Source organism: Gambusia affinis, linkage group LG18 (assembly GCF_019740435.1).
Source record: "Gambusia affinis linkage group LG18, SWU_Gaff_1.0, whole genome shotgun sequence".
Taxonomy (NCBI): domain Eukaryota; kingdom Metazoa; phylum Chordata; class Actinopteri; order Cyprinodontiformes; family Poeciliidae; genus Gambusia; species Gambusia affinis.
Genome location: NC_057885.1, coordinates 16723735 through 16742489, shown reverse-complemented (window position 1 = coordinate 16742489; position 18755 = coordinate 16723735). Strand labels below are relative to the sequence as shown.

The 18755-nt window shown below is 38.4% G+C and overlaps 1 protein-coding gene across 4 annotated transcripts in view; it reads left to right on the top strand.

Annotated features, from left to right (window-relative positions):
- The window catches only part of adamtsl3 (ADAMTS-like 3), a 99124-nt gene that overhangs the window by 75200 nt on the left and 5169 nt on the right, over nucleotides 1-18755 (top strand). For 3 of the 4 annotated variants that reach the window (XM_044097705.1, XM_044097704.1, XM_044097706.1), the window contains 15 exons: nucleotides 1006-1163; nucleotides 2550-2661; nucleotides 3161-3299; nucleotides 3389-3439; nucleotides 3530-3734; nucleotides 5265-5412; nucleotides 5502-5586; nucleotides 9802-10094; nucleotides 12632-12761; nucleotides 14847-15057; nucleotides 15154-15333; nucleotides 15418-15571; nucleotides 15752-16760; nucleotides 16839-16966; nucleotides 18269-18377. In XM_044097705.1, the coding sequence (XP_043953640.1) occupies nucleotides 1006-1163; nucleotides 2550-2661; nucleotides 3161-3299; nucleotides 3389-3439; nucleotides 3530-3734; nucleotides 5265-5412; nucleotides 5502-5586; nucleotides 9802-10094; nucleotides 12632-12761; nucleotides 14847-15057; nucleotides 15154-15333; nucleotides 15418-15571; nucleotides 15752-16760; nucleotides 16839-16966; nucleotides 18269-18377 (3112 nt within the window). Of the gene's footprint in view, nucleotides 1-1005; nucleotides 1164-2549; nucleotides 2662-3160; nucleotides 3300-3388; nucleotides 3440-3529; nucleotides 3735-5264; nucleotides 5413-5501; nucleotides 5591-9801; nucleotides 10095-12631; nucleotides 12762-14846; nucleotides 15058-15153; nucleotides 15334-15417; nucleotides 15572-15751; nucleotides 16761-16838; nucleotides 16967-18268; nucleotides 18378-18755 lie in introns of those variants that run through there. The other variant, XM_044097707.1, reaches the window with a different exon arrangement.

The window sequence follows — 18755 nt, the reverse complement described above, 5'->3', positions numbered from 1 at the left end:
TAGAAGATCAATGAAGAGTGGATTTATTTGATCCAAATCAAAAGCAGTATTTTGAGTAGACCAATTTTAAGCAGAGTGATATATTTCGAGTATTTGTCTTTATATTTTAATTATTAAGGATGACTACTAATGAAAACCCAAAGTTCAGTTTCTCGCAAAGTATTTTGTTAATTTATTACAAAATGCCAATTAAATAATATTTTTCTGACAGTATGTTTATAGTGTTGGCTATGCAGACACAGAGAAGACTGATGACATGACCTCTTCCTAAAGGTCATCGCTAAAGACATGACCCCGTCCTAAAGGTCATCGCTAAAGACATGACCCCGTCCTCAAGGTCATCGCTAAAGAAGAAGCATTTCAATCAGACCAATTAAGACTTTAATGGTCTTAATTTACCAGTAAAGTCTAAGATGCTAAGTTTTTAGTTTTCATCAGATGTATTCATCTAAATTAGCATAAATAATTACTTGAGTGCATATATTTATGTATTATGAGTTTCACTTTGTAAACTGAAATACTTCTGTTTGTTTGCAGCCTTTCTTTCTCTAAATGTTCTTGTGGGATTTAGAGACTTGGTGTCATAGCTGAGGTTGGGTCAAGCAGGGCAGAAGCTCAGGGCAGCGACGGCCTCCTTGCAGATCTTGCTCGTGATCCTGCTGGCAGTGCTGCGTTGCTGCTCTTGGCTTTCAAACAGCGAAACCAGACTGTGCTCATTGTGTGTGACTGGCTCTGACTAAACCTCTGTGTGTGGTCTGTCCTAAATCAAAGCAATCCTTTAAGCCGCTAGACGTTTTAATCACATTTTTTATTTCCTTGTTCATTTTGTTTGAAGAACAGTGACACAGTAATAATAAAACCCCACTGAGAAATTATTGGGTTTGATGATGATGACGTTCTGACATTTTAGCAAAAAGAAACTAACGTTTTTGAGCAGAATAATGGCTCACCTGAACTCGGATGTCTACGGTTTTGTTTTAGTTGTCTAATTTGTTTTATATTCAGATGTGGAGGGTAAGACTCTACTGGGGGAGAAAACTGAACTGACGTTGGACCAATCTGGACAATACTACTTGGAGAACACCACCCTGGATTTTCAGAAGCTTTCAGACAAAGAAATCCTCCGAATGACTGGTCCTCTTGGAGCGGACTTCACCATCAAGGCAAGAACTTACATTAATATGTCATCACCTCCTTAAAATAACGGCCTAAGTTTTTTTAAATTTATTTACTTTGTTGCCTAAATCATCTTTTAGCAAAAAAATAAATAAAATAAGAGTGGAGGATTTTTTTAAAAGATGACAATGTGCACCCAGTGATTAAAAATAGCAAATAACTCACATGGAAGGATCTGATCAGAACCAAATTGGCAAAACATGTGGCCCAGTGATGAATATGTAAATAATTCAGTTTGCAAGAACTAATCTGAGCTTTTAAGAATATTTTGCAATGTTCTCGCAAGTCTAGAAACTAATGTTTTTTTCTTCATGCATCTACAGTTCACTCCAGGCCATTATCAAAGTTAGTTTTTGACATCCTGTCACTATGTTTGTTTTTTTTTTTCTTTCTTTCTCCATAGTTAATCAAACCCGTTAATAGATTTCATGCAACAGATTTGAACAAGTTGACAATAGATGGTTCCATGTGTTGCATATTTTATTTTCAAAGTGCTGTTTTCTATACTTTATTTTGAACCTTGGTCATTACCATTCATTCCTGCATACCCGTCAAACTTGCAGTCTTCTTCTTGATGAATACATTTTTGTGACATTTATGTGTTGGAACTATAACAGCAGCATTGCAAACTCTAAAGTGAGGAGAACTGGAGGACATGTCTTACTGAAAATGCAACACCGGTTGTGTAAATAAGAGCTTGTTTACTAAAAATATTGTTCCATCAGCTCTCAAGCTTGTGCTTGAAACTAAAGCAAAATAAGTACTACACCCATTAAAGGATTTGAAATGCTTATCTCAGCTAATATCTCTAACAACTTCACACTGTTAAAAACCAACCAACACTCAGCCCTTTCTGTATGTTCCGCAGTTTTACTCAAACGTTTTTTTTTTATGAAAACCTCTACAGAGCCCGTCCACAGTAGGTCCAGATAAGGCGTTCATTTACGAACTCCAGCTGAACCTCCCTGCGTTTAGCAGGGTGCAAAGCAGCTCTGGTTTCATATGTTCAGATTTAAAGATATTGGAGGAGTGTGAACCACTTCAACATGAAATGCAAATGAATCTCCTGACTGCTTCCCCTGCTGCAAAAGACAGCATGTGTTGAAGCACTGTGTTGTGTGTTATTAGTTTCCCAGATGCAGAGATACAGATGCAACCATGTTTTTAAGTGAAATTTTATTTATTTTTAAATTTTGAACAGCAGCTTTTTAAATTAAACCCTAATCTACTCGGAATGCAATCATTGACTGCTGAAACGTAGTTTGAATGTAAAGAGAACGAAGCTGTTATATTTTTTTTCTAGTTTTTATTCGAAGGGACAGTGAGAAGAAATAGAGAGTGACTTATTTCATTAATTCCTTTTTGTTCTGTAGATACAGCTTACCAGTGTTGCAGACAGTGTGACCCAGTACATCTACTATCAGCCCATCATTCACCGCTGGAGAGAAACGGACTTCTTCCCTTGCTCTGTCACATGTGGTGGAGGCAAGCCTGGCTAATTTCTGATCAATTATGTTGCATCACACAGAAAACCGATTCTCTGTTGTCATGTACATTTACTTTTTTAATTTAATGTACTTTTATTTTTTTTATTAGTTTACTTAATTTAATGACAACTATTTTATTATAACGTTTTTGATGTTTGTCTTTAGATATTGAAATCTTTCATATTTACACTTGATAAAGTAAATATTTTAAGATTTAATAATTCTCTTAATTATGAGTTACTTGATTTTATTTTAAATAACCAATTTTTTATTTACATGTATTTAATTTCTGAAAATAATGCAAACATTAACATGGATTATTATTTTTTTATGTTTTGATTACCTTTCTTCACATTTATTTGTTTTATTTGAAATGATTGTAATTTAACTTTTTTATTTGTTTTAATTTGTTTTAAAAAGTAATAGAGACATTTTTAATGTTTAATTATTGTCTGACTAAATTCTTTCTTGGTCTTTATTCACAACTTTGTCCACAGGTTACCAGCTGACATCTGCAGAGTGCTACGACCTACGAACTGGTCGAGTGGTTGTGGACCAGTATTGCCATTATTACCCCGAAAATGTTAAACCCAAACCCAAACTGCAGGAGTGCAACATGGAACCTTGTTTGGACAGGTAGGGCTCTGGATCTTTGGTTAATAATAATATTAATTGGTTAATATTAACAGCATCATCCAGTTTATTTTATCGTCTCTTTTTCTCAGTGATGGATACAAAGAAATTATGCCGTATGATCTCTACCACCCCCTGCCTCGGTATGTTTACAGTTTAAAAATACAAAATAAGTAAAAAAGACATGAAACACATTATTCCACTATACCAGGTCTGACGTTTTCTCCCTTCAGCTGGGAGAGCAGCCCCTGGACGGCCTGCTCCACCTCCTGCGGCGGCGGCATCCAGAGTCGCTCTGTGACCTGTGTAGAAGAAGACATGCAGGGTAACATCACCCCCACCGAAGAGTGGAAGTGTCTCTATTCTCCAAAGACAGCAATCCTGCAGCCCTGCAACTCTTTCAGCTGTCCAACCTGGGTGGCACAGGAATGGTCACCTGTAGGTGTCTCCTTTAAATTCTTTGCTATGATGCTAAAATCCTTCTTATTTCTTGGTCTGTAATCAGAATCTTCTCAAAATGATTTACATATTTCTGTGAATGTTTAGGAAAAGTCCTCTTGGCATGGATTACCTTTTTTATATATATAACTTATTATTTATTTATTTTTTTAATGAAAACAAAAACATTCTTGTACTATTCTTTCACAAAAAAGGGAGAAAACTCAACAAAATATCTTATCTTGATTTTTTTATTTATTTTAGTTTTCATGAAGATTTCTGGTAACACTTTATTTCATGGTGTGTAAACATTTCATAACAATAGTCATGAACATGAAGGAGTGTTCATGAATGTTTACGACTGTTGTAATGAAGTGTTATTCTGTAAACAATGACACTTTTAATGCAAAGTTGCTCTAAAAGTTGCATGAAAAGTGTAAACTATGCATTATTACGGTCAATAATAGCTCTTTTACTCTCTCAACAACAGCTTTATAGATAGATATGCAGCATCTAGCGCAGGGATGGGCAATCCTGGTCCTCGAGGGCCGGTGTCCTGCAACTCTTAGATGTCTCCCTGGTCCAACACACCTGAATCCAACAGCTGAATCACCTCCCAAGTGCAGTCAGGTTCTCCAGAGTCCTGCTAATGACCTCATTATTTGACTCAGGTGTGTTGAAGTAGAGATACATCTAAAAGTTGCAGGAGACCGGCCCTCGAGGTCCAGGATTGCCCACCCCTGATCTAGCGCTATCAGAGTATGGGATGTTGACACAATGACACTAAACTTTTAAAAAGCACTTGGTGATAAATTAGTATGGGGCTTTGTTAAATTGACTATACAGTGCAGTGATTTCTCCCCAAATACAGTCAAATGTTTTCTGGACCTGGTTAGTACCTGGAGGTGATTCTTTTTCCATTTGCTACGTCTTCATCCATAAATGTGGCCGTAAACGAGTATAAGAAAACAGAGAAATACTAATAAAAAAAAAACAAAACTATGTCAGTAAGTAATTCTCTAGAACAACAGATGGTTCGTTTTAAGCTGCATCTTGATTGTAAGAAAAAACACTCATTACTACTTGGGAACAAATATGCAAATGTTTTACTTTGTATAGAAGAGCTGCATCGTTAACACGATGCTCCGTGTGCCATCACACACCGGCCAATTTAGCCAGGTTTATTTCTTGAACTAAACCCCTGCGGTAAAAGTCCAATGCAACTTCCTGATTGCTAGTTTTTCTCAACTGGAACATGCCAAGCCCTGGCAGTCAGGTCTGTGGCCCCTTTAAAACTGGTATGCTGTTTGTGCAGCACATTCTTCCTTTAGCGTGCTCATTTTGGTAGAAGATCCATAAAGTTTGCTCGTGATGAAAGATTTGATGAGATTTTGGAAGGATTCTCTCTTCACTTCCTTCAGTTTCAGACTGATATTTAAAAATATATATAATTCTAAAGGAAAACGAGCATGACTGTAAAAGTTGTGGGAAGTAGGACTGAGAAAGCCTTGTGTGACCTGTCACCACCAGTGCACAGTGACCTGTGGTCAGGGTCTGCGCTACAGGGTGGTTTTATGCATCGATCACAGAGGGATTCACACCGGAGGCTGCAACCCCACCACCAAACCCCACATCAAGGAGGAGTGCCTGGTTGCAGTGCCGTGCTACAAATCCATAGGTGGGAAATGTCACACTAAACTGAGCAGCTTTTTTCCTTTTCTTTGTGGTTTCACTCAATGTTAAGCGGATCTGTACAATTTCCTTCAGACACACTCCCTGTTGAAGCGAAGCCTGTCTGGCAGAAACAAGCCATTGAGCTGGAGGAGGAAGTGACTGCGACCGAGGAGCCAGCGTAAGTACCAACCTAGCATGAGCAAACACTGAATGAGGTTCTAGAGAATATTTTTAATTTGGTTCTTGCGAAAGTAATGACCATTTCACAATTTCTCACATTACATCTACAAACTTCAGAGTGTTTTTGTGGGATTTTGTGTGATAAACTAGCACAAAGTTATAAGATACTTGTTGAATCTTATTGTTAACATTCATTCTAGTTGGCTTCATGTTATGGGTGGCGATATAATACTCATAACATGCTGTAACAAGATATGAAGCCAATTCGATGTTAATTGACATGCAATCAATTGACCGTGTTGGCTTTACACTTTAGTTAATGTAAAGCCAACAATTACAATTGTTAGCAATTTCCAGCTATTTAAAGATGGCGGCAATAACAATACATTTTCTTCCATCTTGTCTTTTTCCACTCCATTTTCTTTTGCTTTCTTGTTTCCTTCTTTCCATGTGTCCTACCTCTCTTTCCTTTTCTGCAGTTCAAATTTTCAAAGAAATTTTGCTGCAAATTAACATTTGCATTTTACAGTTTAAAATAATTGTATAAGACATTGAACTCTGGGAATAAAGCATTGGATTTTCACAGGACAAATGTGTAAAAACCTCTTTGGCCCTCGAAAAACAGCTGGATTTACTCTGAGATTAAATGATACTCAGCTGGGCTCTATTTACTAATCAGATCACATCTGAAAGCATTTTGACTGCGCTGGGTTTTATTTACGGCTACATCAGTAAAGGAGCAAAAATACAAATGAACAACACACTTTCAGGGAGGTATTTGTAAAAAAAAAAAAAAAGTTAAAAAAAAAAAACAACATGTAATTTCCACTCAAAAATTGTGCACCACTGTGTATTGGTAAGTCACGTAAAATACACATAAAAAGTTGTGAAGTTTATAGTTTATGTTGCATAATACAATGTAAAAAGTAACTTCCAAGTCTATGACCAGATTTGCAAACGTTTGTCGGCTGAATTTGACCTAAAAGGTTTTAGATGTGATTACATGCTTAAGTCTGCTGGTTCCAGTTTTGCTCAGAAGCCGAAAACCGGCAGGATCTCGTCTTAAAAAAATACTTTAGTAACATAAAATGTCTCCACAGGGGTAAAATAAAGCAGAAGTAATTTTGAAGACACACACAGTTTCAACAACATTTTCCGAGCTTAGAGCAACAGACCAACCTGAAGGTCAAATTGAAGTGGACAGGTCTGGGTGCCGCCATGAAACCACTACAGTATCACTGTTGTGTTCGTGTCTGCACTGATTTCCATCAAGCTCGGGTCTGAGCAGTCATCAAACCTTTCACCCGTGTGACTGCAAATACCTCCTGGGTGTCTAATCTGTGTGCCTTGAATGTAACTGGAGGTTATTTAGGGTAAAAGGGGAAACGGAGAGTGAAGGAGAACAAACATCGTTTTGAGAACCTGCACTTCCTTCCAGCATTACCTCAGCAAACCCCACAATCTTCCAGATGTTCTGTCCCCCGAACGTGAACGATATGTGGATCCTGAGCAGCGCCTTAGCATGAGTTATATCAGCAACAAGTTTTGAATGTTTTTTACGTTGACTTATCTGGATCGAGCGACGAGTGGAGGGACACTGCCAATGCATATGATTTTGTTCTGTTCCAATATATATATATATAAAACATTTCTTCTGTCAAAAAGCTCATATATAACTGCATAATGCACCGACGCTCACAATCCAACAAAAATATCTGCACACCACATGGGGCCTTGTTACGGATGTAGGAAGAAGGAGAAGGAAATTCCTATTTTGGACTTACTCCTGGCACGAGAAAAGTGAAACCGATTTGTTCTCCATATCCTGGCCAAACATATTATTTTTACTACCAGTTTATAGAATATTTCTGAAGATGGATGTTTAATCAATGTAATTAATGTCTGGCCTTGGCTGATATTACAAAAATAAAAAATAAGAATCTGTTGTTTCCTGCCACAAATGAATGCGGGATTGTTTTTGAACTGACAGATGTGCTTTAACAGCCCATGAAGATAAACATTTCTGCGAGCTCGCATGTTGACTTCGTTGTTCATGTTCCAAGCTCTAACTGCGAGTGATTCATTTCGTTCGTTTGTCCAAACAAGAGCGAGTCCCCGGACGCTCGTAACGAGACGGCTTTTACTGTTATTATGAGCTCTTTATTGAGGCATCTTATAAAACAGTGTGGCACTTTTGTGTTGTGGTCGAATGGGGGAGGAATCCTGCGCACGAGCTGAAGCTGCTTTCGTTGTGTAAATTCACACTCAAATAGTTGAATAATCTGCATTCTGAGGTAAACCAGGAATTAAAACTTGGGATTTAAAACCTTTTTTATGGGAAAAGGATAGCAGCTCGAATCAGATATAGCTGTGCCAGGCACCACATTTAATTTGATTTAGAATAACTTTGGAAAGAAGGGCAACGGATAGATCGTCAGTTTGTTACATGGCAACATAGAGATACACAGTACTGAAAGAAAGACACATGCTCTCATCTAAGGACAATTTAGAGAAACTATTGAACCTTACAGTCATGCTTTTGGACTGTAAGATAACCTACATAACACATGCATGAGGAGAATATGCAAACTCCATGCAGAAAGACCCAATATCTTCTTGTTCCAAGACAAATATGCTACCAACGGTACAAGCTGCCATGTAGCTCATTATAATGTACCAATATTCATGAAAAAGTGCAAAACGAAGCACCAAATGCCAGTCAGGGGCACATCAGTTCTCAATGCAGTTGTTTCCTAAGACAAAATAAGGGATTTCAGAGTCTCCACCTCCAGTTTGAGTTTGTAAAGGGAAGGTTTATTCAGTGCAGAGCAAGAAGTTCAGACAACTCTTCTCAGAGAATGATCAAACTGGTAGCCTATGGAAGGGATACTGGTTTGTTCTCTGGTGTGTTTTCTTTTGACGTCCTAATCTTGTTTATATCTGAATTTTCTAAATTCCCACTTAAAGAGAAGAAGAGTTTTGATTATCCAATTTGGCCATATGCAAGGACGTTTATAAACTACAAACTAAGCCGTGACATTCAGTATCTACTTACTAACACAATCAGTTTGTGTTTGAACACATAGAACAGCTTGTTTTGTTAATAGCAGTTAACACCGAATCAAAACCTCACCGTTTTCCAACTTGCAATCAGAACATACTCCACTCTGGTGTGACATCATTCTCATGGTGGCAAAATGACAATTATATAAAATGATACTAAAGTTGTGGCTAGTAAGAGGGAATCTGTTTTCCCCGTCTGGTTGATACTCACCCCAGAATGATCTCAGTAGCAAAAATGCTCACAGAATCCTTTAACTACCACAACAGATTATTAGACAACAGCTTGGGTAGAAACTACAGTAAATGCTTCACTTTTTTCTTTTTCTTCTTAGTCACAGTAGTGCTTCTGTTTTCTCTCCAAAAATAACTCCAGAGAGAAATCTAATTAAAATTAAAAGGCTCATTTTCAACAAGATTAATGGCTATGATAGATATCATTGACAGGGTTATCACATTGCGCCAGCCTCTGTTAGATTTATGAAAACGGTCTGTGTCGAAACACATGGCTCTTAACAAAAAGATGTTTGATTTTCTTTATTTTCAGAGACATGGACACTTGGCACCGAGAGAGACTTCTCAGATCAGTCTTCTTGTAAATCCAGAGTGAAGACGGGTTTTATATGAATATCTGTACTTATTAGACTGCTTTCAAAGTGGATGTCGTTACAAATTATGGCGCTGTAATTTTAGACCCATATAACAAAAGAGACCCAGGTGCTGTTTAATCCTATGAAGTTTAAATGAAATGGCACAAATCTCTGTACTCAACAGAGTACACATAGATGCTTGTAGCCTGATTTTATTCATTTTTTTTGTCTGTTTGATCTACTAGCAGATGAAAGCTGGTAATCAAACTCAACACTTTGCTAAAGCTAAATGTATTTAAAGACCAAGTGGGGTTCAGTTTTACACTTATTGTTACACCAGCTCCAGTTGTTGTAAACTGTTTGAAGATTTCCTCTCCTCTCCCTCATGTGTTTTTAAATATGAAAAAGGATGCACATCAAATCTCTTTAACCAAGGTCATATTAGACGATGTCACTCAAGAACAGGGCTATATTTTTACAACTTAGTAGCATAAGCATAAACCACGGGTATTTGTGAAAGAAATGAGTTAAATATTTTCCACGTCTGTGTTATCCTCCTGCAGCTTCATTCCCGGTCGCTGGCAGCCCTGCAGCAGAACGTGCGGAGCTGGGACCCAGCAGCGGACGGTCAAGTGCCAGGTGTTGCTGTCTTTCTCCCAGACTGTTGCCGACTTGCCTGACGACGAGTGCGAGGGGGAAAAGCCCATCTTGGTCCAGCCGTGTTATCGCAAACCCTGCTCAGGAGAGCTCGGCCATGGGGACGAAAATAGAGAAGAGGAGGAGCCGCGAAGCGGCGGGGACGTACTTGACTGGGAGTACGAGGGATTTACAGAGTGCTCAGAGAGCTGTGGAGGAGGTACGGATCTTAATTTATCTCCAAGATGCACAACAACCCAGGACAAAAATTGAAAAGTAAACTTTATTAACCAAAGGTTGACGCCTCTCACTCGCCAAAAAACCCAAACAAATACAATGTTTAGGTTTTTATTCCCTAAAGTCTGAGAATAATGTTGAAAAAAAACTAAGTAAACTTGATTAGTAAATATTAGTCAATGTTGTAAAAAAAAAATAGTGTTTTTTTTTGTGTTTTTTACATTAGTAAAATTTGTGTTTTGGAATTAGTAACATGGTTAAGGTCAGTAAATGTATGCAGATTTTACAATAGACATTACATAAACATGACTTTTTGTAGCATTATTTTAGATTGAGTGCCAGAAAACTATTAGAATTTATTAAGTAAAGTAGTACGTATTCAATAAAATGTACTCATCCTTGGAAAAAGGGCTTATTAACTTTTTGTTAATAAAGAAAAAGAAAGAACCAACAAGACCAACATCAAAAACCAACTACAAAAGACATTTTTTTTTAAACCTAATCCACTTTATCTTCACAACACTCATGACAACCTCAATGATCTGGTTGTTCCTTTTCTTAAAACCAAGATTGTTTCATTCCCCGGTGGCAACATGTGTTTCCAACAGTGACAGTGAGGAGAATCCATCTTACCTACCTGTGTCCTTCTCTGCGGCTCACCATGTTTCTTGTATAGATAATGTTTGTAGAACAAATGCTCTCTTCATCCTTTGAGGATGAGGAACTATTTAAAACAACAAGTTGAAACTCAGACGTTGTTGAAAGATGTTTTTATTGAAAATGTTATTATTAATCATAATTGTGACCCAACGTACAGGGCTGTTCCTGCTGTCTATAAATCATAAAAACTCCATTCGGGTCTCTGAAGTGGCCCGGTTTATTTTAGTGAAACATCAAATGATGCAGTATTAGAAAGTAGATGACTAAAGCCATGCCAAAATTGGCTTTGAGAAAGTAAACACCACATTTAACCTTAAAGGTCATAAGTCCCCATCGCTCACAGCAGCAGTAAAAGCTGTCCCACACTGAAATGGTTTCCCTAAACATCCTGTCAACACAAGCCGAGGCTTACTTTAATCTCCCCATGTCCACATCCAGCATAGTCACAAATTTATTTCTGCACACAGGCATTTGCCAGTGCCTGTGTGTGTGTGCATACACTCCCCAAAACTCAAGTAGCGGGCATTTGAGGATGGTTACAGAGACGTATCTTATGTCAAAAGGGCTGTGCCTCTGTGGACCATCACACCACTGTGGTGCTGGAAGTGCCTCCTTTATTGTAGACTCCTTTGCTTGCATTGGATTACTTTTAATATGAGCTTAAATTACTCTTTTAAATTTGAGCCATGTCTTTGTGTATTTATGGTACTCTTATGCCTGGATATTGTCAGTTTATTTCCAGTCATTCTTGCTGCTCCAAATACAGACACAATAAAAAGAAACTGTACCGTCTTTAGTTCCAAGGTTTTACATATGAGGCCATTTGGTTCACAACAGAGCTTACTTTAAATAAAAACCATTAAAAAAAACCTTACTATTATGTATTTAAATGGAAAAAGGTAAATGGAGTATGGCCTACAGGTGCAGCAGGAAAGAACATGATGTAGTCATGGTAACATAAATGTTTTTAGAAGCAACATTACTGAAGACAAATTTCAGCAGATGAAATGCAACCTAGCATTAGTTCTGCACTTAGCTGCTGCAAGTTGTTAGAAAATGGCTAAATACTCAAATAGGCTTGTGCTTCAAAGTTTGGGATTCTTTAGGTCTCTGCTATTGACTCAAGTGACAAATTATGCAAATTTATGTAACAAATACCATCACGAGTCTGATTGTTAACAAGGAACTGGATGGATGGGTGGATGGATGGATGGATGGATGGATGGATTTGTCTAGAATAATCATCACTGTGAGCTGACCATACCTAGGAATTAAAGCTATAAATATTTAGCATTTTTAATGAGTCACATTTAAAATTATTAACTCCTTGTGCTTTTTTGACTGTCTGTACTCTTTGACATAAATACATTTTGCATGTCCATTGCAACTTGAATGTGCAACTTCTTTCATACTCCAATTAACCTTTCTATAAAATAATCAGTGCAGTGAAAGGCAGATCTGGACTGGGCTACATTTTGGTCCCGGTGACCCACATTATGACTAGTTAAGCTCTGTGTATGCACAAAGTTTATTTACACCTTTAGCTTGGTGTAAAGGGAGGTTTTCTCAAATAACTTACGGATTTGACTTCTGAGCTAACACATCGAGGAAAAATCACCAGCCTGTGTTCAAACTATCAAAGATCCTGCCATCTAAAAAGTGAGACTGTCAAACCTTCCTTTTTGTGTGTGAGATCAGTAGAAAGAGGGAAAGAGAAAGCCTCACACCAAATGTGTGCCTTCATACATAAAGTAACTTAAAATTAACATATGCAAAACAGCATTTCTTGCCATGAAAAGTAATTCAAAATCAGGTTATTTGCTCCTCTTCATGTTTTTATATGTTGTTGTCAAAACGCAGGTGTGCAGGAAGCTGTGATCATTTGCCTGAACAAGCAGACCAGGGAGGCCGCAGACCAAAGCCTGTGTGTGAGCTCCCGTCGGCCCCCTCTGCTCCTCCAGGACTGTAACACCCACCTCTGCCCACCGAGGTGCAGTAAAACTCCACGAATCAGAAGGCTTGGTCACCACCACCAGGTTGCTTTAAGAGTTGTTTGTAATGGCTTGTGCACAAACGTCAAATTAAACTTTAATGAATGCAATAAAAGTGAAGAGGAAATTACTTGTTCTGTGGAAAATGGGATTTGGCAAAATATAAGAAAAGAAATATTAATTAAAACTGAGGTGGACTGGAATCTTGTACTCATTAGCAGCCTGCCAAGCTCACGTTCATCCAAACTATGCAATATTTGGTGCTCGTGTGCCATTCTTCTTGAGTTGCAGGGCTTTATAACGTCAAACACATGCAACCACTTAAAGCTAGAATGAAGAAACGCTAAGCAAAAAAAAAAAAAAAAAAAAAATCATGTGAATCAGTTCATTTTGATTGAGATGGTGGAATAATTTTTAATTGTTCATAACTTTCAGCATTATTCCAGCCTAATTAAAAACCAGCTGAGCCAATTAAATCACAATTCAGATGACTTGGATCTTGGTGATGCTGAAGCAGAATGACAGAGTCAAACGATTGTATCACTTCTGACAGGAAATTAAAGCCTTGAGAAACAAGGTTGGAATCTGACGCACCGAGATCCGAGGTCAGCGGTTCGCCAGCATAGCTAGGAAATATTAAAACTGTCCTCAGAAGAACTTCCTGGATTTTTGCCAGACGTGTTGCTGCAGAAATCTGGAAGATTTCATTTTGTGAAGTCAGGTTAAGTTACTCTGCAACTTATCCAACTGGAAATATCCAGGGGAAGCTTCTCTTTGGTTGAGACTCTGAAAAGCTTGAATGAGTTGTTAGTGTTTGATAAGCAACAAAAGTCCTGTACCTACAAAAACAAAACAATAATTAAACTGTTACTCATATACGAAATGTTATTATATTTATTGAGGTCAGTTGATAATACATATTTGACATTTTTAATTGTAATCGGATTTTGTACTTCAAACAAAATAGGTTAATTAACTAAAATATTAAGCTGTGAAGCCACATGCTGTTCAACATATCTAAATCTTGGCTAAACAGTACGCGGATTCTGTGGCAGGCCACATGTTTCAAGTTAACACCGTGCACATTGTCGGCCGCTCCACCACTTTTACTCTTGTCCGAAAACTCAGAGGCTTGCAGCCTGACCTTGCCTGTTTTTCCAAGCTTTTAGTCTTGTTTTCACGCACAACAAACTCTGCATTGGACCTGTTTCTTTTGGCCATTTGCTCCCTCCCTTAGGCCCCCTCACCCTCTCATAATAAGCTACACTCTTTGGATAGTGTTCCCTCTGAGGGGAAACAGCCATTAGATTTAGTTTGTACCGGTCCATGAACAACTTTCATTCCCATTCTGCCTCTCGATCCTGGATTCTTAAATAAACACAAGGTTTTGGAATATCACTCAGTCTGTCAAACCAAAAGTAAAGTTGCTGCAGTGTTGGATGGAAAACCTCAAAAGCCATAGCAAGTAGCTGGATTACACCCTCAAATTGGACTAAATTCAAAGTTAACTTTGAAGCCGAGCTTATGGTCCAGTTCAAAATAACTATTGACAGCAACATTAGATTATTCCCCATGTGCACTTGAAAAATGTAAAGGAATTGTTGTATAATACCTACATAGATATTACTGAACATTGTGAGAAGTTTGTGTCATTTTGCTTGTCATGAATTTGATTTACATTATTTTACATATATATATATATCCACAACATGAACAGCCGTAACTAAATGCATAATATAAAATAGTTCCCGTTCATTTACATTCTATATCATTTTGGAAAAACAAGTCAGTGATGTCATTCCTCAGTTAACATCTTGTTTTTGTTTCCGTCCTGTTCTCTTTGCTAACATAAGCTGTAGGTTAATGTAGCCAAAATGAAAATATGATCATTTATAGGTCAGAGCAAAGACAGAGTCTTGTTTGGCCGCCAGTCTAATCCATGCCCACCTGCACAAGCATGCGCACAGCAGTCACCAAGCTATTAGCTTTAAGGGAAGAAGTTGCATTTTAACTTTAAAGTTACACAAAACGTTGACAGTATTCAGCCTTAAACAAATCTCTTCTGCTCAATATCATCTCCACAGGTGGGAAACAGGGCAGTGGAGCTCATGTTCTGCCACGTGTGGTGTTGGTCTGATGACGCGGACTGTAACCTGCACTCACCGACCCTCTCCAAACAGCAACTACTCTGCGGTTTTAAAAGACGAAATGTGTCAGAAGCCCAAACCAAGTCCTTTCCAAGCCTGTAACCGATTTGACTGCCCTCCTACATGGGACACACGCGAGTGGGGCCAGGTAAAAGACATAATGTTGTGTGTTTGCCATAAAACATGCCTGATCCTGACCATGTTTCTACTTTGCACTAGAACCTCAGCATTATTGTCTCTGCAGTGCTCCCAGACTTGTGGTGGTGGAGTCCAGAAAAGACAAGTGTTTTGCAAACAAAGGTTGGCAGACGGCAGTATCCTCGATCTTCCTGACACCTTTTGTCCATCCAGGACTCCTGATAACCAGCGTCCATGTGGTAGGCATGATTGCCCACCTCACTGGGTCACTGCTGACTGGTCTCAGGTATCTACTCCTCTGATCTTAAGTAACTATTTAACTTATCTAAGTGTTCCTTCTCCTAACTTGCTTCATCATTTTTGAATATAGTGTTCAGTAACCTGTGGAAATGGCATTCAGACTCTGCAAGCTGTCTGCAGGAAGCAGGGAGAAAATGGACAATTTAGTATTATCAGTTCAATAAACTGTTCCATGATAGCCCGTCCCATCAGGATCCGCTCATGCTTTCTGAGGCACTGTGAAGGTAAGGGAAACATTGTTTTAGTCTTTTCAGGTTGTTGCTACTGCTAAGGCATGTCAAAATGAAAGGCATACTAGAAACTAAACAAAAATGTATATCAGTGTTTGTGTAGTGAAAACAACAAGACCTAATTCTCACCCAAAACCCTAGAAACACTAATGTGATTTTCAAATTACATCTCAGATTCCCCAAAACCTGATGCCACCATACTTGGCCAGAGGAAAGTTTACATCCAGTGGAAGAAGTCCAAGAAGTTGCAGCTGGTTGTCGGTGGTTATGCATACCTCATGCCCTGGACGACGTTAATCCTTCGCTGCCCAACACGCAACATCCGTAAGGGCCACATTCAGTGGCTTAAAGAAGGGAAACCCCTGGTGAACCGCCCTCAGTTTTCCATAAAATCCCAAGGATTTTTGAAGATTCAGCAGGTCCATCCGACTGATGCTGGAGTCTACACATGCACTGCAGGCTCTGCACGCGAACATTTTGTCCTACACATCCTTGGCAGCAAGAAAAAGCTTGCAGTTCCTGAGTCATGGATGAATAAAAGTAGGCAACACAAGACTACGCGTCCAGGTATAACCTCAACTAGTGGCACAATGCAGGAGCTACCCATACCCCTCAATAAATATGACAGCCTTGTAGAGCGCATGCTGGAGCTTAAAGGTTTTTACCACAATAAAAAGTACCTTGCTGACAAGCCTTACTCAAGTGAAAAGAACAAGTTGACTCTGGAGAATGATAAGACAAACGCTGATTCTCCAGTTCCGGCTATGCTTGTTACCGACAGCACCAAGTTAGATGAGATCATACGCAATCTCTCTGAAGGCTTTGGAGACCAACAAGGGGAACATTTTATCATGGAGTTCCTTAGTGAAATTGCAGTGACACAAGGAGATGCCAATGAATCTACTGTTCACCCATCAGATGGTTCAGAATCCTCCACAAATGGACCGATCCTTTACAAGCCGAACCTCAAAACCCACATTTCAAGAGCTGGGAGTCCAGAGTTTATACAACGGCCTAAAAAGATCACTGTATCGCCTCAGTCTGAGGTCGTTTTTCATGTAGGGAATCTGGTTTTCTTGCGGAAACCAGTTGCCTCTTTGGAGTTGAGGTGTCACCCTGTCGGGAACCCTCAACCATCTCTAACGTGGACAAAAAATGGAAATCCGTTGCACTTTGATAGCAGGTATGAACTAACCTTCACTTGGAATTTTTATGCAAGTTTTACACCAAGCTGCAGATATTTTGTCTTTTTTTAATACAGAGTTGGCCTTTCAGCCTCTGGCTCACTGAAGATCCAGTCTCCAGGTAAAGAAGACGAGGGTCTGTACACATGCACCGCCAAAAATCGACATGGAAGTACATCTTTGTCATCTTGGCTGCGGATTACAAGTAAAGTCCTTTTTCAGATTTTAATTTGCACACAGGAAAGAGAAAACATTTCTAAGAATCGTTGACTTGTTTATGCGACAAACAGCCAAACTTTGGTTGGAAACAGTAGTTCTCTGTGTTTTTTTTCTGAAAGACTGTGAAAATAAAAAGAGAGCAGCAACACAGTTGAATTGCAATTAGTAGAGTACTTAATCATATAAAACTTCTGTCCATCTGTCCTTTGTCATTTCCAATTAAAGCCTGACAACTTCTACAATCACATTGAAAATTTGTATTTGCACTGTATATGTTGGTTTAAAGTTGTCTGGAACCTTTGGAAATTTGCAGAAACCCAATCTGAAGATTTTTCAAGCCTTTTCTTTTATTTTGTTTTTTTTTTTTCACCTAAATTCTGCGCAGCAAGACCCTTGAAAGGTTCCTTTCCAACACAATCAAACTTAATAGGACTTTTGTGCTAGAAGGATATCTAAAACCATCACTCTGACTTTGCTCTGAACAGTTTTGGAAACCAAGAAAACAAATAATAAGGTCAATATTGGCATAGTGTCAGGCCCAGTTTGTACTCTTCTAGATTAATGTAGTCCAGTTTACTGTAATGTGTGTTGTTCTTTTGTGGTTCAAGCTTAGAGGTTCTGGGAAAGCTTTCTTCCAGCTGAGAAACGCACAGACACAAGAGCGACCACAGACACGCACGTTGACTGAGCTTTCACTTAACATCTGGCTGAGTCAGTGATGGGGAATGTCCGGTTGCATGTCAGAATTTGGGTCGTCTCTGAACTGCGTGGACCTTTGTCTCCTAAAAAGCAAGATCAGTCACAAAATTACTGAATCCTCATCAAAGCTGCCGCCACTGAGGATTTTCTGACTTTGCTGAACTCTTCCTCCCCATGCGGTAGCAATTACAGATTCCAGGCAATGTATCAAAGAAGATCAACTCGGCATATCCTGTCCAGCTAATCTAAATGGAAGGGATAAAGAGGTCTAAAAGTGCTTAAAAATGGCTCAGCCTTATTTTCCTTATATTTTACTTCAAATTCTATTAAAGGCAGTGTAATTGGGGTTTTCAGGAGCTTTTTAAAGAAGACAGTGGTGGGAGGTGGTAGGGGTAGGCGCAGCTTCCAGAAGAAATTTGGAAAATGCTGTCTCTAACTATCAGAGTTAGAAAGATAAAGTTGTATTGTTTTCAATTAAAAGAAATAACAAACTTTACATTATATAATATAACAGTCTTAGTTCTGTTTGTTGCTTTCAGGCTTATAGATTTTTAAAAATAAATCTCAATCTGTTTAATTATTTGTCCAGGTAGTAAAGAAAGAAGCTGTTTCCGTGGTAACAACACTGACCAGCCTTGTGTTGAGAGGACAAACAGCCAGTCAGATGGCTTTTGTACGGGACAAGGCTGCCCCCTCAGGTCGGTTACTGTTACTACGTTTGATTGACTTTCTTGCCAATTTAATTCACATTAACTGACCTTAATTTTGTTAAGTGCTCTACTTTTCAATTGAATTCAGTCGGTTCAATATAAGTTAATTCAGCTCATTTCATTTCGATTTAATTTCATTAGAATAATTATAAATTATTATTATTATTATAAATTCATTTAAGTTCAAATAATATGAGTTCAGTGCAGTTCATTTCAAATGAATTCAGTTCAGTTCAATTAAACCCAATTTAATTTAGCTCATTTCAGTTCCATTCATTTCATATCACTTAACTTCAATAAATTTATTATCAATTAAATTCAATCCAGTGGAGTTCAGTTCAGTTTGCTTTACTGCCATTCATTTTA